Source organism: Trachypithecus francoisi, unplaced genomic scaffold (genome assembly GCF_009764315.1).
Source record: "Trachypithecus francoisi isolate TF-2019V2 unplaced genomic scaffold, Tfra_2.0 Lachesis_group17, whole genome shotgun sequence".
In the NCBI taxonomy this organism is placed as follows: domain Eukaryota; kingdom Metazoa; phylum Chordata; class Mammalia; order Primates; family Cercopithecidae; genus Trachypithecus; species Trachypithecus francoisi.
Genome location: NW_022681462.1, coordinates 59,841,560 through 59,865,687, shown reverse-complemented (window position 1 = coordinate 59,865,687; position 24,128 = coordinate 59,841,560). Strand labels below are relative to the sequence as shown.

At 46.7% G+C, this 24,128-nt stretch overlaps 2 protein-coding genes and 1 pseudogene across 4 annotated transcripts in view; 2 read left to right on the top strand and 1 right to left on the bottom strand.

Annotated features, from left to right (window-relative positions):
• Positions 1-4,091: 4,091 nt before the first annotated feature.
• Positions 4,092-24,128, top strand: part of MSH6 (mutS homolog 6) — a 29,011-nt gene continuing 8,974 nt past the window's right edge. Inside the window, exons 1-3 of one of the 2 annotated variants that reach the window (XM_033175782.1) lie at positions 4,092-4,178; positions 14,472-14,668; positions 20,308-20,477. In XM_033175782.1, coding sequence (XP_033031673.1) covers positions 14,509-14,668; positions 20,308-20,477 — 330 coding nt within the window. In that variant the 5' untranslated portion in view covers positions 4,092-4,178; positions 14,472-14,508. Of the gene's footprint in view, positions 4,500-14,471; positions 14,669-20,307; positions 20,478-24,128 lie in introns of both variants that reach the window. The other variant, XM_033175781.1, reaches the window with a different exon arrangement.
• Positions 14,904-15,820, top strand: LOC117062340 (protein/nucleic acid deglycase DJ-1). The gene has a single exon (XM_033175786.1). The coding sequence runs from the start codon at positions 15,005-15,007 to the stop codon at positions 15,572-15,574; it is 570 nt and encodes a 189-aa protein (XP_033031677.1). The 5' UTR covers positions 14,904-15,004; the 3' UTR covers positions 15,575-15,820.
• LOC117062341 lies at positions 22,513-23,058 on the bottom strand (annotated as a pseudogene). Its single transcript, XR_004428312.1, has one exon. The product of XR_004428312.1 is annotated as a 60S ribosomal protein L27a-like (transcript).

Here is a 24,128-nt window from a genome sequence, read left to right as displayed (position 1 = left end):
AGGAGATTTACGGCAGCTTCACTCCCAGAAATTTCTGCTGTTAGTTACATAAGGGAAACTTTGAAAAGGCGTCTTTCTGCATCTGTTGGCTCTCAAATGTCTTCAGTTCCAAGTAATATTCATGCCAGTTCTGGGGGTCTGGGTGGTCCCCACATAATATATGTGTTCTCTTGTCTCTTAGTGAAGTTTGTGGGAGACATCTAACTGTAGCCTCCAAAATTTGGCCCACAGGTACTACTGTCCTCATCAAAGACGAGGAAACAAATTCAGAGAAGTATTAATACAATTGCTGCGAGTTATCTGCTTGGCCAGCTAGCATCAGAGCTCAGTTCTTCATTTAACCGAAAGCACAGGCTCTTAACCTCTTAAAACTGGTGCATCCCCTCTGAACCTCCATTTCCTCCCTGTAAAATAATAACGTCGGCTGGGCGCAGTGGCTCACACCTGTAATCCCAGCACTTTGGGAGGCTGAGATGGAAGGATCACGAGGTCAGGAGTTTGAGACCAGCCTGGCCAACATGGTGAAACCCCATCTCTACTAAAAATATAAAACTTAGCCGGGTGTGGTGGTGCCTGTAATCCCAGCTACTCAGGAGACTAAGGCAGGAGAATTGCTTTAACCTGGGAGGCGGAGGTTGTGGCAAGCCAAGATTGCTCCATTGCACTCCAGCCTCGGTGACAGAGAGGGACTCTGTCCCCCCCCCAAACAACAACAACAACAACAAAAAGAGAATAACGTTACATTCAGTTGAACCAAAATGAAGTAAATATTAATATTTGTACTTCAAAAAAGGTCCAGCTTGGCTGGGAGCAGTGGCTCACATCTGTAATCCCAACACTTTGGGAGGCCGAGGCTGGTGGATCATTTAAGGTCAGGAGTTCGAGACCAGCATGGCCAACATGGGGAAACCTGTCTCTACTAAAAATACAAAAATTAGCCGGGCAGTAGTGGTGGGTGCCTCTAATCCCAGCTATTTGGGAGGCTGAGGAAGGAGAATTGCTTGAGCCTGGGAGGTGAAAGTTGTGGTGAGCTGAGACTGCACTACTGCACACCAGTTTGGGACACAGAGTAAGACCCTGTCTCAAAACAAAACAAACCAAAAACCAAAAAGGTCCAGCTTGGGCAACATAGTGAAACTTCGTCTCTACAAAAAAAATTTTTTTTTTTTTTGAGACGGAGTCTCGCTCTGTCCCCAGGCTGGAGTGCAGTGGCCGGATCTCAGCTCACTGCAAACTCCGCCTCCCGGGTTTACGCCATTCTCCTGCCTCAGCCTCCCGAGTAGCTGGGACTACAGGCGCCCGCCACCTCGCCCGGCTAGTTTTTTGTATTTTTTTAGTAGAGACGGGGTTTCACCGTGTTGGCCAGGATGGTCTCGATCTCCTGACCTCGTGATCCGCCCGTCTCGGCCTCCCAAAGTGCTGGGATTACAGGCGTGAGCCACCGCGCCCGGCAAAAAAATTTTTAAAAAATTAGCAGGGCACCGGGCACAGTGGCTCACACCTGTAATCCCAGCACTTTGGGAGGCTGAGGCAGGCGGATCACTTGTGGTCAGGAGTTCGGCCAGCCTGGCCAACATAGTGCAACCGCATCTCTACTAAAAAACAACAATTAGCTGGGCATGGTGGCGGTCACCTGTAATCCCAGCACTCGGGAGGCTGAGGCGTGAGAACTGCCTGAATCCGCGAGGTTGCAGTGAACCAAGATGGCGTCACTGTACTCCAGCCTGGGTGACAGAGTAAGACTCCTCAAAAAAAAAAAAAAAATTTGCTGGGCATGTTGGTGCGGGCCTGTGGTCCCAGGTACTCAGATTGAGGTGGGAGGAATGCTTAAGCCTGGGAGGTTGAGGCTACAATAAGCCAAGATAACGCCACTGTACTCCAACCTCTGTGACAGAGCCAGACCCTGTCTCAAAAACATTTTAAAAAGGGCAAATTTTGGCAATTTCATATTGTTCAACCTAGTATAAGGTGGTTGTAATAACTAAATGAGATAAAATGGTGTTAAATTGGAAGCATTATAGTATTTCTGTTAACAACATAGGGCTCCAGAACCAGCTTCCTTGAGTTTAAATCCAGACTCCACCACTTTCTAGCTATTTAGTCATGGGCAAGTTACTTGACCCATCTGTGCCTCAGCTTCATCCATGACATGGAGATACAGGATAAATAGCCTCTTCGTGCAATTCTGAAATCCAAAAAGCTCTGCAAAGCTTTTGGGGATAAATTCATTTGGTAGCACATTTTGACCTGAGGCTATTTACGGTCTATATTCTGTATTCTTTCTACTTAGTATGAATAAGCATGTAAGTTTTACTGCATGTCTGATTTCAGGGTATTCCCCCAGACTCTCTGGGGGTGTTACATATGCCGGTGGGGGAAAGAGACCAACTCTCAAATATTACCTGAAACAGTTGGTTTCACTGTGCTTGCTTGGGTAGCACATATACCAAAATTGGAACGACCCCTGCACAGGGATGAAATGCAAATTCGTGAAGCATACCGTATTTTTCTTAGCACACACCATCTTTGGCAATTTTTTTTTTTTGAGACAGAGTCTCGCTCTGTCGCCCAGGTTGGAGTGCAGGGGCGTGAGATCTTGGCTCACTGCAAGCTCCGCCTCCTGCATTCACACCAGGCTGAGGACTACAGGCGTGTGCCACCATGCCCAGCTAATTGTTTGTATTTTTAGTAGAGCTTGGGTTTCACCGTGTTAGCCAGGATGGTCTCGATCTCCTGACCTCGTGATTCGCCCGTCTCGGCCTCCCAAAGTGCTGAGGGCTGGGATTACAGGTGTGAGCCACTGCGTCCGGCTCGGTTTTTTTTTTTTTTTTTTTTAGGTTGATTTTATTTCTTGCCTAGCAAAGGAGAACCTTCTGGCAAAACAGTCTCCACGAACAAGGCAAAGACTATTCTTACATAGGTTTTTACCAATGCACAGCTCTTGGTTGGGGCTGGTTTCCCGCAATCTGGATTTCATATTTATTTACAGCTTGGGATAAGAGGACAATTGTCTGTCTTCCACTTTCTTTCTTGAATTTGAATATAAACTTTTTATTCTCAGTCTCTTAGCTTTCTTTCTTTTCTTTTTTTTTTCTTTCTTGAGACGGAGTTTCGCTCTTGTCGCCCAGGCTGGAGTGCAGTGGCACGATCTCGGCTCACTGCAACCGCCGCCTTCAAGGTTCAAGTTATTCTCCTGCCTCAGCCTCCCGAGTAGCTGGGACTACAGGCGCCCGCCGCCACGCCCAGCTAATTTTTGTATTTTTAGTAGAGATGGGGTCTCACCATGTTGACTAGGCTGGTCTTCAACGCCTGACCTCAGGAGATCCGCCCGCCTCGGCATCTCAAAGTGTTGGGATTACAGGCGTGAGCCACTGCGCCCGGCCTCATAGTCTCTTAGCTTTCTAAAATTTGAAAAATCCTGTAAAGACACACCTGGGTCAAAGAGCGCAAATAACGGACTGTGGCCCTTAAGTACCTACCTCACAGGTTATTCAAAGGATCGATTTAGTTACCAGATGTAAAATACTGGGATCAGTGCCTGGCAAAGGAAAGCTTTGTACAGCTGCAGGTTTTTACCATACACAAGAGCATCGCTAACGAATGCTATTACAATATTCATTTAGCATTTACCAAGTGCCTACTCCGTACGAATCTTGAGAATACAACGTGAAGGTGAACTGCTGACTAAACTTTAGTCCCTATCGCTCCGGCTCCTTGCGAAAGTGCTCTAACGGCAGGAGGTCACGCGTGCGCCAGACGCGTTTCTCCCCGCGAGCCCGTTTCCGTGGCCCTTCGGGTCCCCCCCGACTACCCGCGCCCAGGCGGTGCGCGCCCCCGCTGTTCCCGCTTCCGCTCCAGAGAAGGAGGGCTTTCCGAGCCCGCTAGCCCCGCAGCCGCAACCAACCTCGGGTCGGAGTGTTCCGGCCCGGCCAACCCCGCAGGGTAAGGGAAGAGACCCCCAGCAGTACCCCGCGCTGGGCCCAGGCGTCGGCGGCAGTCCTGCCCCCTCCCCGCCAGCGTGCCAGCCCCGCCCCTCCCCACGTCGCCGCGCGCCCGGGGGCGGGGCCTGGCGCGCACCGCCCGCGCACGGCGAGGCGCCTGTTGATTGGCCACTGGGGCCCGGGTTCCTACGGCGGAGCGCGCCTCCCCCCAGGTTTCCCGCCAGCAGGAGCCGCGCGGTAGGTGCGGTGCGTTTCGGCGCTCTGTCCGACGAACGGTTGGGCCTTGTCGGCTGTCGCTATGTCGCGACAGAGCACCCTGTACAGCTTCTTCCCCAAGTCTCCGGCGCTGAGTGATGCCAACAAGGCCTCGGCCAGGGCCTCTCGCGAAGGCAGCCGTGCCGCCGCTGCCCCCGGGGCCTCTCCTTCCCTAGGCGAGAATGCGGCCTGGAGCGAGGCTGGGCCTGGGCCCAGGCCCTCGGCGCGCTCCGCGTCGCCTCCTAAGGCGAAGAACCTCAACGGAGGGCTGCGGAGATCCGCAGCGCCTGCGGCCCCCACCAGGTAGCAGGGTGGGTGTGGGGTCGAAGGCGGGGGCATAGCGGCGGGGCGCTCGGAACCCGGGGAGGGGAGACTCGCACAGGGGGTTGGGGGCTGCACGGCCTGGCCCTGGGATCGGAGGAGGCAGGGCCGCAGAGTTGGCTTGAAGGAGTGCTGGGGTCGAGTCTGGAGCATTTGGGGGTGTAGCTTGTAAACATGGTTGGAGGAGAAAGGCTGTGCAGGAAGAGGGCTGCAGGGGAGACGCGGAGAGTCCGGGCCTTTTGGAAGGAGGAGACGCGTCCCGCCCGGTGGGGGTGCTAGGCGAAGGAAGGGGCGACCCGCGCAGCTCCGGGTGGGGCGGGGGCCCAGGAGGTGGGAGTACTGGGGGTGGGGCCAGAAGGGGAAGGCGCGGGGCCCGTTTGGTGGGCGGTGCGGGGGGCGGGGGGGCGGGAAGGAGTAATGCCTGCGGGAGGCCGAACGCCGAGAGCCAGGTGATGTGGGGTGCAAAAGGAGGTTCCTCGGCCGGCGCGGAGACAGTGAGTTGGGGCTCCAGTAGTCGATCGAGGTAGACACTTCTGGGTAGTCGCGGTCCCCTAGACGCTTTGGGGACGGTGGGCCTTCGCCCTAGGTGAGGGGCCGCCGAGGGGGTGGGCCAGGAGCTGTGAGCGCGGGAGGTGTGTCACCATGGGGACCGCGGGGCCTGATTGGGCGGGGTGTGGGCGGGCCGGGGCGGGGCCGAGGGGAGCCGAAGTGCTGGGATCGGGCTGGGTCCTCCAGTAGTTAGACCACGTGCACCGACACAAATGAAAATAGAAGCTATATTTTGACGCATGTGGAAATTCGTGTCGAGTGGAAAATATTTTATTTTATGAAATAGTGTAATTTTTATGGGGCATTGTAATTTTTTCGAAGTTGAGGGTGAGTTTTTAGAGGCCTTAATCGGGCCCTGGTCAAAGATGTGTGGACGCGACTCTGGGGAAGCCGGCCGGGAGTTGTCCTCACGTTTTGGGCAGTTCAGTGCTTTTTTTTTTGAGACAGAATTTCTCTCAAGCCCAGACTGGAGTGTAATGACGCGATCTCAACTCACCGAAACCTCTGCCTCCCTGGAGGTTCCTCATCTTCAGCCTCCCGAGGGGGAAGCCATTCCCCATCTTCAGCCTCCCGAGTAGTTGGGATTACAAGAATGCACCACCACACCCAGCTAATTTTGTATTTTTAGTAGAGATGGGGGTTTTTCATTGTTGATCGGGCTGGTCTTGGAATTCCCGACCTCAGGTGATCCCACCGCCTCGGCCTACCAAAGTGCTGGGATTACAGGTGCCAGCCACTGCGCCCGGCCTGTTCAGGGCTTTTTATCCCGGCAGCGGGCGACATTTTGAAAAGCTCACTTTTACTGTTTGCCAGATACATATATATTTATTTTGAGACAGGGTCTTGCTGTATTGCTCAGGCTGGAGTGTAGTGGCGTGATCTTGGCTCACCACAACCTCTGCCTCCCGGGATCAAGAGATTATCCTGCCTTAGCCTCCCAAGTAGCTGGGACTACAGTGCGCGCCACCACGCCTGGCTTATTTTTGTATTTTTAGTAGAGACGGGGGTTTTTCATTGTTGATCGGGCTGGTCTTGGAATTCCCGACCTCAGGTGATCCCACCGCCTCGGCTACCAAAGTGCTGGGATTACAGGTGCCAGCCACTGCGCCCGGCTGTTCAGGGCTTTTTATCCCGGCAGCGGGCGACATTTTGAAAAGCTCACTTTTACTGTTTGCCAGATACATATATATTTATTTTGAGACAGGGTCTTGCTGTATTGCTCAGGCTGGAGTGTAGTGGCGTGATCTTGGCTCACCACAACCTCTGCCTCCCGGGATCAAGAGATTATCCTGCCTTAGCCTCCCAAGTAGCTGGGACTACAGGTGCGCGCCACCACGCCTGGCTTATTTTTGTATTTTTAGTAGAGACGGGTTTCACTATGTTGGCCAGGCTGGTCTCGAACTGCTGACCTCTTGATCTGCCCGCCTCTGCCTACCAAAGTGCTGGGATTACAGGCATGAGCCACCGAGCCCGGCTGTTGACCAGATATTAAACATAAAGTTTAATGGTAGCTATTTGGCTATTTGAACAAATGAAGAAATAGAGGCTCAGAAAAAATAACTCATTTAAGATAAGAGAGCCAGGCCGGGCGCGGTGGCTCAAGCCTGTAATCCCAGCACTTTGGGAGGCCGAGACGGGCGGATCACGAGGTCAGGAGATCGAGACCATCCTGGCTAATACGGTGAAACCCTGTCTCTACTTAAAAATACAAAAAACTAGCCGGGCGACGAGGCGGGCGCCTGTAGTCCCAGCTACTCGGGAGGCTGAGGCAGGAGAATGGCGTAAACCCGGGAGGCGGAGCTTGCAGTGAGCTGAGATCCGGCCACTGCACTCCAGCCTGGGTGGCAGAGCAAGACTCCGTCTCAAAAAAAAAAAAAAAAAAAAAAAAAAAAAAAAAAAAAAAAAAAAGATAAGAGAGCCAGCTAGTGTTTTTTGTTTTGTTTTTGTTTTGAGATGGAGTCTCGCTCCGTCGCCCAGGCTGGAGTGCTGTGGCGCTTTCTCGGCTCACTGTACCCTCTGCTTCCTGCGTTCAAGCAATTCTCCTGCCTCAGCTTCCCGAGTAGCTGGGATTAAGGGCGTGCGCCACCGCGGCCTGGCTAATTTTTCACCCTGGGGTTTCACCATGTTGGCCAGGCTGGTCTTGGAGCTGCTAAGCTCAAGTGATCCACCTACCTCGGCCTCCCAAAGTGCTGGGATAACAGGCGTGAGCTGCCGTGCCTGGCCGCTAGTTAGTGCTTTTGAATAATGGATTTCAAATCCATTTAAATCCAGTTTAAAGTGTCTTAAAGGAATTCTGAGATTTTTCTAAGTGTAATTATAGTGTTACTCTTGTTTAAGCGACCCGTTCTCGCAGTTTAAATACAGGTAGTTGTGCATTAGTAGAATCTGCTTGTGGGGAACAGAGCCAGCATCTGCAGTAACAAACTCATGGTTAGAAAAGCATGGTGTATTGTTCACCTGAGCGTGAATTGATTGTTGAATCCAAACCAAACGGCTCTATTTATTGTAAGGATGTACTTTACATTCATATTGAATAGCATATGTTATTTGTTTCTTGACAAGGTTTGAGTTTAAGATACTTGTAAAAATAAAACATTGTATATACTTCACCTCCCATTATGGAGAGGATTCCAGGGTATTCAAGAAAGTTGAGCATTTGATACTAGGTTTCTAAAGAAACTACAGTGTCTAGATAAAATTGCCAAGCACAGCATTAGGCATTATGGATCCTGGATACAACCATGAACAGGACAAAGCAAAGAGGCAATTCTAGACTCCAAGTGGAAAGGGGACGGAGAGGATGTGGGTCAGGCTAGACTCAGCTCTGTAAACCGAAACCAGAAGGACAAAAATAGGGTTAGACAGATTATAGTGAGAGTGGGAAGCTGGTTCAGGAAGAGGAAGGTCTGCAAATGGTGGGTAGGATGAAAGGAGGAGGAGGGAACATTGGAGAAGTTAAGCAGAGATCCAATCATGAACAGTCTGATGAGCTACAGAGACATTTGGACTTACTCCATGAATCATTTAAGCCTTAAAACATGTTGAGCATCTTTTTATTTTTTGAGATAGAGTTTCACTCTTGTTGCCCAAGCTGGAGTGCAGTGGCGTGGTCTTGGCTCACTGCACCCTCTGCCTCCCGGGTTCAAGTGATTCTCCTGCCTCAGCCTCCCAAGTAGCTGGTATTACAGGTGCCTGCCACCACGTCCAGCTGATTTTTGTTTTTATAGTAGAGATGGGGTTTCACCATGTTGGCCAGGCTGGTCGCGAACTCCTGACCTCAGGTGATCCACCCACCTCAGCTTCCCAAAGTGTTGGGATTACAGGCGTGAGCCACTGCACCTGGCTGAGCATCTTTTAATGTTTGTCATTTAGATTTCCTCTTGTGCTGAAGTGTTTGTCTTTTGCTGTTTCTTTTGTTTTCCTAGTTCTTTTTTTTTTTTTTTTTGAGACGGAGTCTCGCTCTGTCGCCCAGGCTGGAGTGCAGTGGTGGGATCTCAGCTCACTGCAAGCTCCGCCTCCCGGGTTTAGGCCATTCTCCTGCCTCAGCCTCCCGAGTAGCTGGGACTACAGGCGCCCGCCACCTCACCTGGCTAGTTTTTTGTATTTTTTTTTTAGTAGAGACGGGGTTTCACTGTGTTAGCCAGGATGGTCTCGATATCCTGACCTCATGATCCGCCCGTCTCGGCCTCCCAAAGTGCTGGGATTACAGGCTTGAGCCACCGCTCCCGGCCTTTTTTCCCTAGTTCTTTGTCAGTTGTGTGTGATGTAAATGTCTTCTTCCACAATGAGTTCTTTCATTTAGTGTATAGTTTTGTTGTTGTTGAATAATAGAGGTCTCACTATGTTGCCTAGGCTGGTCTTGAACTCTTGCTCTCAAGCGATGCTCCCACTTCAGCCTCCCAACCTGTTGGGATTACAAGTGTGAGCCACCACACCCAGCCTTACGGCATCTTTTGATGAACAAATTATTGATTATAATGTGGAATTTGTCCTTTTATTTTCTCTGTGGTTAATGTTTCTATAGGTTTTAACTTAAGAAATCCACAGGAAGGCTGGGCGCAGTGGCTTATGTGTGTAATCCCAACACTTAGGGAGGCCAAGGCAAGCCAACATGGCTAGACCCTGTCTCTCCAAAAAATATGAAAATTAGCCAGGCATGGTGGCGTGTGCCTGTAGTACCAGGTCTTTGGGAGACTGAGATGGCAGGATCACTTGAGTCCAGGAGGTTGAGCCTGCAGTGAGTCAAAGAGATCATGCCATGCACTCCAGCCTGGGTGGCAGAGTGAGATCCTGTCTGCCAAAAAATAATTAAAAAAAAAAGTTGGTGAAAATGTTGATTATATATTTTAGGAACAACTAGTAATTGACACCAAAATTATGGACTAAAGAGAAAGCAAAAATAATGTAATTTTAAAGCAAAATTCAAAAGGTCTGTTTAGTGTATATTTAGACAAGGTCATTACTTATTATATCAAAGTTTTTACATTTATTTTGTGACCTGTCAGCTGTTCCTAACATTTTTCTCCACTGTCTTTAAAAACCCCAAGAATACCAGACATTTAAGACATCACTTAAAGCTTTAAAAGCACTTGCAAAATCATAAAATCATAATTTAAGGTGTTTTTAGAGGGCAGGAGCGGTGGTGGCAGGCAGTGTTTTGCTCTGTTGCCCAGGCTGAAGTACAGTGGTAGATCTCAGCTGACTGCACCCTCGATCTATCCAGCTTAAGCGATCCTCCCACCTCAGCTTTCTGAGTAGCTGGGACCTCAGGTGCACACCATCCCATGCCTGGCTAATTTTTAAATTTAGAGACAAGGTTTCACTATGTAGCCCAGACTGGTCTCAAATTCCTGGGCTCTCAAGAGATCCTCTCAAAGTGCTGGAATCATAGGTGTGAGCCGCCACACCTGGCCTGTTTTGGCATTCTTGAAAACTGCAGGATTACCACAGATAAAATTTTAAAATTACCTTTAAAGAATTCAAGTTTACACACAAAAAAATTTCCTTTGCTAGCATTGAGTGAAGAAAAATTTTGAGAAATGTTTAAGATTTTAGTTTTGTTACACAGTACATTTTACTATCTGTTTAATTATCTTTTTTGGCTCAGAAACCACTGTTTCCTGGGCCCAGGATGTTTAGTGGTACTCTTTTTCTTCAAGCTTTTTAGCATTGGAGGAACTGCATATTACTAAAATTTTTAGTCTTAGCATTTTATAGCTTACTGCTATTTCTTTTCCTTTTTTTTTTTTTTTGTTTTGAGATGGAGTCTTGCCCTGTTGCCTAGGCTGGAGTGCAGTGGCACCATCTCGGCTCACTGCAACCTCCACCTCCCGTGTTCAAATGATTCTCCTGCCTCAGCCTCTCGAGTAGCTGGGATTACAGATGCCCACCACCACGCCCAGCTAATTTTTATATTTTTAGTAGAGACGGGGTTTCACCATGTTGGCCGGGCCGGTCTCCAACTCCTGACCTCATGATCCACCTGCCTTGGCCTTCCAAAGTGTTGGGATTACAGGCATGAGCCACCATGCCCAGCCTTTTTCTTTTGAGACGGAGTCTTGCTCTGTCACCCAGGATGGAGTGCAGTGGCGTGATCTGGGCTCACTGCAACCTCCACCTCCCGGGTTCAAGGGATTCTCTTGCTTCAGCCTCCCAAGTAGCTGGGATTACAGGTACCTGCCACCATGCCCAGTTAATTTTTGTATTTTTTAGTAGAGACGGGGTTTTGCCATGTTGACCAGGCTGGTAGTCTTGAACTCTTGACCTCAGGTGATCCGCCTGCCTCATCCTCCCAAAATGCTGGGATTATAGGCGTGAGCCACCGCGCTCAGCCCAGCATAAGAAACGGCCCACTGCTGTTTCTTTCTTTCTTTTTTTGAGATGGAGTCTGTTGCCCAGGCTGGAATGCAGTGGCATGTTCTGGGCTCACTGCAACCTCTGCTGCCTAGGTTCAAGTGATTCTCCTGCCTCAGGCTCTCGAGTAGCTGGGGATTATGGGCCTCTGCCACCACACCTGGCTAATTTTTGTATTTTTAGTAGAGACGGGCTTTCACCATCTTGGCCAGGCTGGTCTTGAACTCCTGACCTCGTGATGTACCTGCCTTGGCCTCCCAGAATGCTGGGATTACAGGCCTGAGCCACCGCACCTGGCCCATACTGCTGTTTCTTAACAGCAGAGAAATTATATGTGAGATTCTGTAAGTATAATGGTATATAAAGGATAAAATGATGTTGAAAAACAAAATTTTTTGTTTATATGCTTATGTTTCTAATAACATTTTATTTCAAAAAGGAATTTATTTCAAAACTGATAATGGTTGGATCCAGCTTTTCACACATTTTTTTCCTAGTGAGGATGCACATTTATCTTGTAAACAAATTGAAGACATTATTTTTTTAATTGCTTGCTTAGAAATGAAATAATTCTTTTCTAGTGATCTTTTATTTTATTTTATTTTTTTTTGAGACGGAGTCTCGCTCTGTCGCCCAGGCTGGAGTGCAGTGGCCGGATCTCAGTTCACTGCAAGCTCCGCCTCCCGGGTTCCCGCCATTCTCCTGCCTCAGCCTCCCCAGTAGCTGGGGCTACAGGCGCCTGCCACGTCGCCCGGCTAGTTTTTTGTATTTTTTTTTTTAGTAGAGACGGGGTTTCACCGTGTTAGCCAGGATGGTCTCGATCTCCTGACCTCGTGATCCGCCAGTCTCGGCCTCCCAAAGTGCTGGGATTACAGGCTTGAGCCACCGCGCCCGGCCTCTAGTGATCTTTTAAAGCATGAGACCTCATACATCATTTAAAACAATTTGTACTGCATTTTACACATGACAGAGTTCTAAGGTAACAGCCCTTGTCTAAGACTAAAGTTACAGTCCTCCCTTTGTATCTGAGGGGGATTGGTTGCAGGACCCTCCTGTGAATACCCAAATCCTTGGATGTCCAAGTCCCTCTTGAAATGTAGTATTTGCATATAACCTATACACATCCTCCCCTGTACTTTATCTCTAGATTACTTCCAATGCTTAATACAATGTAAATGCCATGAAATCAGTTGTTCAACTGTATTTTAAATTTTGTATTTTTTTTCCTTTTTTTGCGACAGTCTTGCTCTGTTGCCCAGACTGAAGTGCAGTACAGTGATCACACCTCACTGCACCTTTAACCTCCCAGGCTCAAGCTGTCCTCCTGCCTCAGCCTCCCAAAGTGTTGGAATTACAGGCATGAGCCATCACACCTGGCCACTATTTTTTATTGGTCTTAAATTTTTGATTTAAAAATTTTAATCTAGGTTGGTTGAATCTGGACTGGAACCCAAGGATACGTTTGTTGAGCCTACTGTATTTACTTTGGAATAAAACTAGAATGCTTAAATACTTTATTTGGCTGGGTGTGGTGGCTCACGCCTGTAATGCTAGCACTTTGAGAGGCCAAGGCGGGTGAATCACTTGAGGTCAGGAGTTCGAGACGAGCCTGGCCAACATGGCAAAACCCTGACTACAAAAAAATCCAAAAATAAGCCAGGTGTGATGGCACGTGCCTATAGTCTTGGCTATTCAGGAGGCTGAGACACAAGAATCGCTTAAACCGGGGAGGCGGAGGTTGCAGTGAGCCGAGATAGCGCCATTGCACTCCAGCCTTGGTGACAGAGCAAAACTGTCTCACCAAAAAAAAGAAGGCTGGGTGTGGTGGCTCACGTTGTAAGGCGCTTTGGGAGTCTGAGGCAGGTGGATCATTTTAAGTCAGGAGTTCAAGACCAGCCTGGCCAACACGGTGAAACCCCACCTCTACTAAAAATACAAAAATTAGCTGTGAGGTAGTGACGCACGCCTGTAATCCCAGCTACTCCGGAGGCTGAGACAGGATAATTGCTTGAACCCAGGAGGCAGAGGCTGGTGAGCCAAGATCACGCCACTGCACTCCAGTCTGGGTGACAGAGTAAGAACCTGGCCTGCCCACCGCCCCCCACCAAAAAAAAAAAGAAAACTTGATTACATATTATAGTTATAGATATAAAACTTTTAAAATGAGGTCCTTTTTGCACATGCCTTTCAGGTCTCAGTCAGAGACTTGAGTTATTTTATTATTATTATTTTTTTGGAGATAGGGTCTTGCTGCAGTCTGAACCCCCTTAGGCTAAGGTGATCTTCCTGTCTTAGCTTCCCTAGTGGTTGGGACTACAGATGCGTGCCACCACACTTGGTTATTTTTTTTGGATTTTTTTGTACAGTCAAGGTCTCACTATGTTGCCCAGGCTGATCTCAAACTCGTGGGCTCAAGTGATCCTCCCCCCTTGGCCTCTAAAGTAGCTGGGACTATAGGGGTGTGTGCCACCATAACCAGCTAATTTTTTAAAATTTTAATTAGAGACCATGCCTTACTACATTGCTTAGACGGGTCTTGAATTCCTGGTCTGAAGCGATCTCCCTCTTGGCTTCCCAAATTGCTCACATTACATGCATGAGCCACTGCGCCCAGCCTATACTTACATTTTTTGAAGAAAGGGAGACTTTATATTTCATGGTTGGGTCTAAATCATGTGGTTTCAATTGCCTAATTGTTATTCTAAAATGTATCAAATGTTCTTATGTGCCTCTTTTAATTTTGAAGTTATTCAGTGAAACTTTTAAGCAGGCCTAGGTATCTAATACTTAGGCAGGGATTATCAGCAGTTTGTGGCCTCTCCATCACTGACGGGCAGCTCTTCTGTATTCTGTTAGATTCCTACCCCCTGCCCCTGAAAACTCACAGGGCTAAATCTATTTTTGTGAAGATTCAAAATCTGTTTCTGATTTTGTAGCAATATATACTCTGGCATGTTAGGCACTCACTTGTTGACTTGAGTTTTTCCGCAAAACTAGTTTGTGGGGGGGGGCGGGTAATAGAGTGTTAGGTAGCTTTCAGAATACATAGGATTGTAAGTGAGAAAGATTCCAAGCAAGTCTAATGAATTAGATAATTTACTTAATTAGTAAATTATATAATCAGTATGCTTTATAGTAATATTGTGAGTTAGATCCTGTTTCTGATATGTACATACCATATTGTATAGGAGCTATTAATTTGGAGAGCATATACAGTGAGTCCATGCCTTTTTCCTGCCATCAGCATTATACCAAAATTCTGCCATGGTTTTTAAACTTTGATTCTGAGTAAGTTTCTTACCCTAATAACATAACTATATTTGTGTTTGTCTTCATAAATATGCACTATGATATCAGCTTGCTTACGTTTTTAAAATGACTTGAATGCGACTTTAAAAATTATTCTAGAATTTCTGTGCTTCAATATTAATGCCAGAAGACTTCAGAGGAGTCTTAATGATACCTTTCTTGGAATTGTTTATTTGTAGGTAACTGCCTTTAAGGAAACTTGACCAAATATTGACTAAATTATGTATTTCCTTTTGGCAACAGTTGTGACTTCTCACCAGGAGATTTGGTTTGGGCCAAGATGGAGGGTTACCCCTGGTGGCCTTGTCTGGTTTACAACCACCCCTTTGATGGAACATTCATCCGCGAGAAAGGGAAATCAGTCCGTGTTCATGTACAGTTTTTTGATGACAGCCCAACAAGGGGCTGGGTTAGCAAAAGACTTTTAAAGCCATATACAGGTAAGAGTCACTACTGCTGTGTGTGTGTGTGTGTGAGAGAGAGAGAGAGAGACTTTTTTCCATATGGTGAAATTAAGTGTATTTTACCCCAGTAAATTGCAAGGGTGGTAGTTGTGAAAGCTTCTGGCATGGGAAAGGGATATAACGTGGTCTTTAGCTGTTTTGTTTTGTAGAATGGAATTTTTATTTCTGTCCTTTGAGTGACTTACAGCAGTATTATACCCTTAATATAATAAGGGTGCAGTGTGGGGCTGAGGGAGGCCGAGCGGCGCGCGTGCGTGCTGGCGTGCGTTCACCTTCAGCCTGGTGTGGGCCTTTTAAACATATAACATAAAAATGGCTTCCAAAAGAGCTCTGGTCATCCTGGCTAAAGGAGCAGAGGAAATGGAGACGGTCATCCCTGTAGATGTCATGAGGCGAGCTGGGATTAAGGTCACTGTTGCAGGTCTGGCTGGAAAAGACCCAGTACAGTGTAGCCGTGATGTGGTCATTTGTCCTGATGCCAGTCTTGAAGATGCAAAAAAAGAGGGACCGTATGATGTGGTGGTTCTACCAGGAGGTAATCTGGGTGCACAGAATTTATCTGAGTCTGCTGCCGTGAAGGAGATACTGAAGGAGCAGGAAAACCGGAAGGGCCTGATAGCCGCCATCTGTGCAGGTCCTACTGCTCTGTTGGCTCATGAAATAGGTTTTGGAAGTAAAGTTACCACACACCCTCTTGCTAAAGACAAAATGATGAATGGTGGTCATTACACCTACTCTGAGAATCGTGTGGAAAAGGATGGCCTGATTCTTACAAGCCGGGGGCCTGGGACCAGCTTCGAGTTTGCACTTGCAATTGTTGAAGCCCTGAACGGCAAGGAGGTGGCGGCTCAAGTGAAGGCTCCACTTGTTCTTAAAGACTAGAGCAGTGAATTGTGACGATCACTTAGAGAAACAGGCCGTTAGGAATCCATTCTCACTGTGTTCGGTCTAAACAAACAAAACAATGGTAGGTTAATGTGTTCAGAAGCGGCTGTTACTACTGCTTTTGTGGAAGTATAGTTGTGAAGTCACAACTACACAGAGATTTCTCAGCCTACAAATTGTGTCTATACATTTCTAAGCCGTGTTTGTAGAATAAACAGGGCATTTAGCAAAAAAAAAAAAATATAATAAGGGTAAACTAAACTGTCCCCCCATCTTGAAGAGTCCAAGAGAAAGTTAATGTCATCAGGATACATAGCCTATAGATCAGCGACATTCTCTAGGAAAGATGGAGATGCACACTACCTGGCCTCCAAACTACTCATTCATGAGCACATCTGAGTTGAATTTCACACCGAACTCCTGGAACCATAACTTTCTCTTCCCAGGTCTAGTCTTATTTATCACAGACATCAACAGCCCTGCACGTTTAGCTTCACTTGGGCTAGGTGCACCCCATCATCTCTTGCACAAATTCTCTTTTTTTTTTTGGAGACAGAGTCTCACTCTGTTGCCCAGGCTGGAGTGCAGCGGCACGATATCGGCCCACTGCAACCTCTGCCTCTGGGTTCAAGAGTTTCTCCTACCTCAGCCTCCCGAGTAGCTTGGGATTATAGGCACATGCCATGTCGCCTGGCTATTTTTTTTTTTTTGAGATGGAGTTTTGTTCTTTTGGCCCAGGCTGGAGTGCAATGGTGCAATCTCAGCTCACTGCAACCTCCACTTCCTGGGTTCAAGTGATTCTCCTGCCTCAGCCTCCCGAGTAGCTGGGATTACAGGTGCACGCCACCATGCCCAGCTAAATTTTTGTATTTTTAGTAGAGACGGGGTTTCACCATGTTGGCCAAGCCGGTCTTGAACTCCTCACCTCCAGTAGTCCACCCACTTCCCCCTCCCAGAGTGCTGGGATTATAGGCATGAGCCACTGTGCCTGGCTGCCCAGCTAATTTTTGTATTTTTAGTAGAGATGGGTTTTCACCATGTTGGCCAGGCTGGTCTCCAACTTCTGACCTCAGGTGATCTGCGACTTCGGCCTCCCAAGAGTCTCCAGTCTAGTACGTTGTTGAACTCAGTGTTGTAAAATCCGAACAAGGGTCAGTTTCCCACATAACTGGGAAATTCCCAGAATCATACTCTTTCATCATAGTGCTCATCCTACAAAAAAGGGTTGGGGGCATTTTGTCTAAAATTAAATCTAAATGGTGATCTGACATACAGGTGGAAAGAGGTTTGGGAAGTTTTGTTCTCTCTTCTACCAACTTGTCATATAATCTTGGCCAAGCAAAGTAACTTGTTTTTTCTTTTAATCTTTTTAAAAGAAATAGAGACAGAGTTTTGCCATTTTGCCCAAGCTGGTCTCAAACTCCTGCCTGAGCTCAAGCAGTCCACCCACCTCAGCCTCCCAAAGTGCTAAGACTGTAGGCATGAGCCACCATGCCCCCGGGCTCAGCCAACTTTTTCGTTTTGTTTTCAATAGATGGGGGTCTCACTTGGTCACCTAGCCTGGAGTATAGTGTTGGGATCATAGCTCACTGGAGCCTTGAACTCCTGGGCTCAAGTGATTCCCCCCTGCTTTAGCCTCCTCAGTAACTGGGACTAGAGGTATCTGCCACCGCACCTGGCTAATTTTTAAATAGTTTTTTTTTTTTTTTTTTTTTTAAGAGATGAAGGTCTTGCTATGTTTTCCAGGGTGGTCTTGAATTCTTAGCCTCCAGTGATCCTCCTGCATCAGATTCCCAAGTAGTTGGGTGATCTGGCTAAAGTAACTTATTTTCTGATACTGTTTACTTGTATTTCAAATGAATCTCATTGGGGTTGCATTGGGGCTCGGCATAGTGGCCCACACCCGTAATCCCAGCACTTTGGAAGGCCAAGGCGGGCAGATGACCTGAGGTCAGGAGTTCGAGACTAGCCTGGCAAACATGGTGAAACCCCGTCTCTACTAAAAATACAAAAATTAGCTGGGCGTGGTGGCACATGCCTATAATCCCAGCTACTTGGGAGGCTGAGGCAAGAGAATCGCTTGAACCCAGAAGGTGGAGGTTGCAGTGAGTCGAGATCACACTACTGCACTCCAATCTGGGCGACAGAGTGAGACTCCGTCTTTAAAAAAAAAAATGCCAGGTGCGGTGGCTCACACCTGTAATCCCAGCACTTTGGGAGGCCCAGGTGGGTGGATCATGAGGTCAGATGTTGAAGACCAGCCTGACCAAGATGGTGAAATGCCGTGTCTACTAAAAATACAAAAATAAGCTGTAATCCCAGCTACTTGCAAAGCTGAGGCAGAGAACTGCTTAAACCTGGTAGGTGGAGGTTGCAGTGAGCCGAGATCGCGCCACTGCACTCCAGCCTGGGCAACAGAGTGAGACTTCATCTCAAAAATAAATAAAATAAAATAATAAATGAATAAAATGATCTCTCATTGAACCAGATGATATGTGAAGTTTCTTCTAGGACCAATTTTGAGATTTAAAAAAATATTTGGCAGAACGACTTTTATTTTTTTTTGCAACAGAGAGTCCCGCTTTATCACCCAGGCTGGAGTGGAATGGCACAATCTCAGCTCACTACAATCTCTGCCTCCTGGGTTCAAGCGATTCTCCTGCCTCTGCCTCCTGAGTAGCTGTGAATACGGGTGCCCACCACCAGGCCCTGCTAATTTTTGTATATTTTAGTAGAGTTGGGGTTTCACCATGTTGGCCAGGCTGGTCTCTTAACTCCTGACCTTAAGTGATCCGCCCACCTTAGCCTCCCAAAGTGCTGGGATTACAGGCGTGAGCCACTGGGCCAGCCCAGAATGACTTTAAAAAGAGATCAATAAGGCCAGGTGTGGTGGCTCACGCCTGTAATCCCAGCACTTTGGGAGACTGAGGTGGGCAGATGACCTGAGGTCAGGAGTTAGAGACCAGCCTGGCCAAACATGGTGAAACCCCGTCTCTACTAAAATACAAAAATTAGCCGGGCATTGTGGCGCATGCCTGTAATCTCAGCTACTCAGGAGGCTGAGGCAGGAGAATTGCTTGAACCCGGGAGGCAGTTTCTTTTTTCTTTTTTTGAGACGGAGTCTCACGTTGTCACCCAGGCTGGAGTGCAATGGTGCAATCTTGGCTCAATGCAACCTCTGTCTCCTGGGTTCAAGTGATCCTCCCGCCTCAGTCTCCCTAGTAGCTGAGACTACAGGTATGCACTACCACGCCTGGTTAATTTTTGTATTTTTAGGAGAGACGGATGTCACCATGTTGACCAGGCTGGTTTTGAACCCCTGACCTTAAGTGATCCACTCGCCTTGGCCTCCCAAAGTGCTGGGTGGGATTACAGTGGTGAGCCACCACGCCCAGCCCTAAAGTTGTATTTTGGTGGAACGAACTGTTTTGAGAAATAAATTTTAACGCATTGAGTCTGAACGGGCTACCTTTTCAAAATGTGAAGGCCCCTTAAAGTAGCACATTGGTTGGTTATTCTTTTATGTATTTAGATATATCTGATCTAGTTGTCTTGGGGACAGACTCATATTATCATAGCTGCATGTAACTGACAGTGTAGTCTTTGTCTTCCTGAAGTGTTTTTTTGTTTTTATTTTTTATTTTATTTTTATTTTTGAGATGGAGTCTTGCTGTGTTGCCCAGGCTGGGATGCAGTGGTGCGATCTTGCCTCACTGCAACCTCCGCCTCCTGAGTTCAAGTGATTCTCCTGCTTCAGCCTCCCGAGTAGCTGGGACTACAGGCATGTGCCACCATGCCCAGCTAATTTTTGTATTTTTAGTAGAGATGGGGTTTCACCGTATTGGTCAGGTTGATCTTGCACTCCTGACCTCATGATCTGCCCACCTTGGCTTCCCAAAGTGCTGGGATTACAGGTACGAGACATTGTGCCCAGCCAGTAAGTTTTAAAGAAAGGTTCTCAAACCCCTTTTAAATCTTCTGCCTCACTTGAAGAGCTATGCTCTACCTGTTTTGGGCTGTACACCCAGGTCATTAGAAGAGAGACTAAGTAGTCCTGGATGATCCCATAGGGCACCTTCAGGGAAGTAAAATTGGTGATTTTAGTTTCACCAGTAGTTTTTCCCTCAATATGTATTCCTTGTATGCTTTATTGATCTATCTATATCAATAAAAAGTAATGGGGCATTACAAATTATACTTAATTGTTGTCATTCTTGTTCATTAGGGCAAATGTTGTAGGTTGAGTCAAGTGTCCACAAGTTATTTTATGTATGTGTGTGTGTATATATATATACACACACACACATAATTTTTTTTTTCCATTGAGACAGGGTCTTGCACTGTTGCCCAGGCTGGAGTGCAGTAGTGTAGTCTCAGCTCACTGCAACCTCTGCCTCCCAGGTTTAAGTGTTTCTCCCACCTCAGCCTCCCAAGTAGCTGGGACTACAGGTGCATACCACCACCTTCGGCTAATTTTTGTATTTTTTTGGTAGAGATGGGGTTTCACCACATTACCCAGGCTGGTCTCGAATTCCTGACCTCAAGTAGTCTGCCCCCCTAAGCCTCCCAAAATGCTGGATTACAGGCGTGAGCCACCGTGCCTGGCATATATATATTTTAAGATAGAGATGGAGTTTGCTATGTTGCTCAGGCTGGTCTTGAACTGCTGGGATTACAGGTGTGAGCCCCTGTACCCAGTCCTTATTATTTATAAATACATTTCTTTCTAGGTTCAAAATCAAAGGAAGCCCAGAAGGGAGGTCATTTTTACAGTGCAAAGCCTGAAATACTGAGAGCAATGCAACGTGCAGATGAAGCCTTAAATAAAGACAAGATTAAGAGGCTTGAATTGGCAGTTTGTGATGAGCCCTCAGAGCCAGAAGAGGAAGAAGAGATGGAGGTGGGACATTACAAACATTCAGTTGTTATTTATGTTAGTAGGGTGATGGGGGAAGAAAGGGGGAGGGTGGATTAACAAGATTGTTTTATATATGTGTGTATATATGTATTTTTTTTATTTTTTAAATTTATTTTTATTATTTATTTATTTATTTATTTTTTGAGATGGAGTCTCACTTTGCCACCCAGGCTGAAGTGCGGTGGCATGATTTAGGCTCACTGCAACTTCCATCTCCCTGGCTTCAGCGATTTTCCTGCCTCAGCCTCCCAAGTGGCTGGGATTACAGGCACACATGACCATGCCTGGCTAATTTTTGTATTTTTAGTAGAAACGGGGTTTCACCATATTGGCCAGGCTGGTCTCGAATTCCTGACCTTGGGATCTGCCCGCCTCGGCCTTCCAAAGTGCTGGGATTACAGGCATGAGCCACTGTGCCCAGCTGTATTATTTTATTATACATACATGCATACTTCTGTACTTTCCTGGACTGTAGGATAAGTTAGGTTACTTAGAATCTCAATAGCTAGCATCCTTTTTACTTAGTTTTCAAACCTACTGGGAGGGTAAGCAAGAAGTAGTACCATTTTGGTAAGAAATAGAGAGCTTGGGACAGTAAAGATGGAGTAATACATGTATAAGGGTATAGTCAGGCCCTAGAAATTAATTATCCAGTTTTATGCTTTTTATAAAAAAAAATTGAGATGGGGTCTTGCTATGTTGCCCAGGCTGGTCTCAAACTCTCGAGTTCAAGGGATATGCTGCCTTGGCCTCCCAAAGTGCTGGGATTACAGGCATGAGCCCCAGCGCCCAGCCCCAGCTTTATGCTTTTAATTCTAAAACTTTTTTTGTTGTATTTTGCATTGGTAAGAATAGATGTTAAATAAACCTTGAAATACAACCTTGGCTCAAACCTTAATGGTCATGGATAAAGTGAATTAAAACTTGTTAGGGGCCAGGTGTGGTGGTTAATGCCTGTAATCTCAGCACTTTAGGAAGCTGAGGCAGGTGGATGTCTTGAGGACAGGAGTTCAAGACCAGCCTGGCCAACACAGAGTTTACAACACAACTCTGTTTCTGTAAAAAATACAAAAATTAGCTGGGCGTGGTGGCACACACCTGTAGTCCCAATTACTTAGGAGGCTGAGGCATGAGAATTGCTTGAACTTGGGAGGCAGAGGTTGTAGTGAGCCAAGATCGCACCAATGCATCCCAGCCAGGGTAACAGAGCAAGAAGACTCTGTCACCAAAAAAAAAAAAGTTACGGAAGTGAAAAAAACAATTAATTTAGAACAAGCTTGTCCAGTCCGTGACCCAGGATGGCGTTTAAATTGGCCCAACACAAATTCGTAAACTTTCTTAAAACATTTTGTGATTTTTTTGTTGTTGTTTAGCTCATCAGCTATCGTTAGCGTTAGTGTATTTTATGTGTGGCCCAGGGAAGCCGAAAGATCATTATTTTCTGAACTCCAGTGTGGCCCAGGGAAGCTGAAAGATCATTATTCTCTGATCTATCAAATTAATGAGCTACATCCTAAAAGACATTCATCTCTATAACTAAGCTCAGTTTCAAGTTTTGTTCCTTTTTCAATAGATGAAATAGGGAATAAGCAAGCTGATAAAGTGGATATTTTAATTTTAAGGTTGAAACTTAAGGATCATAACGTTATCAGAGGTTTATAACTGGATGGCAACTACAGAGATCATTTAGCCTAATACTGGTTTAACAAATGAGGGAGATCATAATAGGTGAATGTGCTAGGCCTGAGTTGAGACAGCCAATTGTGGAAGAGCAAACACTAGAACCAGTATAAGTTGCTTACTTCTTTCTTATGCTATTAATGAGGACATCACCTCTTGATATTTATGATATATGGTCATGCCAACAGCTTTGTCATAAATAGAACTCCCATGACAGCAATCACTTAATCCTGTTTAGAGATGGGGTCTCACTGTGTTGCCAGGCTGACCTTGAACTGTTGGGCTCAGTGATTATCTCTGCAGGCACCTGCTACTTCGCCTGGTGCAGCACTTTGTGTTTTTTTTTTTTTTTTTTTTAAAGTAGTCAGCATTTAATGAATCTCCCTCCACGTGGCTTCAAGCCACCAGGACACAGGCCCCCCCAACACCCTTAATCTTCTCCTCAGCTCTTCTGCTGAAGAATTTGGCCTTCACGATGACAGGCTGCTTTGGGAGCTTTCCCTTTCCCAGAACTTTGTAGTAGCCCGATCGCACTACATCAATGATGGGAACAGCCCCAGTCTTGTTTTTAGCAGCATTCACCCCTGTCTGCTAACTGACCAAAGTCCACAATTTGTCAAGGTTGACAGTTGGGCAGAAGCTCTGGTTCCTCTTTAAGTGGTAATGCCTCATACCAACTTTCCCAAAGTAGCCTGGGTGGTATTTGTCGAAGTTGATCCGGTGGTGATGCAGACCACCAGCATTACCGCGGCCTCCGGGGTGCTTCTGGTGCTTGCCTATGCCGCGGTGGCCGTGGCTCACGTGGCCCCGAAGTTTCTGGGTCTTCCTCAGTCTGGATGGCATGTCGGCAGCCCAGATGAAAAAGGCACTTTGTGTTTTTGAACATAACCTCAAGATGTTATTGTCTTCATAGTAAAACAAAAGATGAGGCTTAGAACTGGATCATTCTGCCTTCTCTTCTTACCTCCTCCCAGTTCAAAATGCTTGCATCTCTTAATAGCATTCCCTTGGAATTGCGCTTGAACTCAAACTCAAGCCTCAGCGCAATCTTTTTTGTAGTTTTAGTCTCTTAGCCAGAGAGTTGACTTACCCCATACCCACTCTGATTCCTTCATAATGCTGCTTTCAGTGGGCAGAGAATCCTTACCCTTCTTGTATTATGTCACTTTGTGGGGTAGGGTTGGCGCCTGCCACACTTACAGCAAGTCCAGAGAGTTTTTTTCCACCATGTTTGCAGGAGAACTATTGGCATGGAAAATGACAATTGTTTTATTTATTTATTTATTTTTTGAGACGGAGTCTCGCTCAGTCGCCCAGGTTGGAGTGCAGTGGCGCGATCCCAGCTCACTGCAAGCTCCGCCTCCCGGGTTCATGCCATTCTCATGCCTCAGCCTCCCGAGCAGCTGGGACTACAAGCACTCGCCGCCATGCCCGGCTAATTTTTTTTGCATTTTTAGTAGAGACGGGGTTTCACCGTGTTAGCCAGGATGGTCTCGATCTCCTGACCTTGGGATCCGCCCATCTTGGCCTCCCAAAATGCTGGGATTACAGGCTTGAGCCACCGCGCCTGGCCTGACAATTGTTTTAATGTCAGGTGAAACTGAAGTTGATGTTCATTGAGAAGTTTCTAATTTCTGGAGGTGGGTTCTTTTTTTGGTATATGAAGTTGCAGCATATTAAGAGAATTTACAGTAGTACAGATGGCTCCACAACTTATGATGGGGTTACATAAACTAAAAATGTGTTTAATACACCTACCCCACCAAATATTGTAGCTTGGGCTTAGCCTAACCTATCTCAGACAAGCTCAGAACACTTAAATGTTAGCCTAAAGTTGGGCAAGATCATGTAACACAAAGCCTATTTTATAATAAGGAATTGACCATGTCATGTAATTTATCGAATACTGTACTAAAAATGAAAAACAGTGGCTGCATGGGTACCATTATAAAG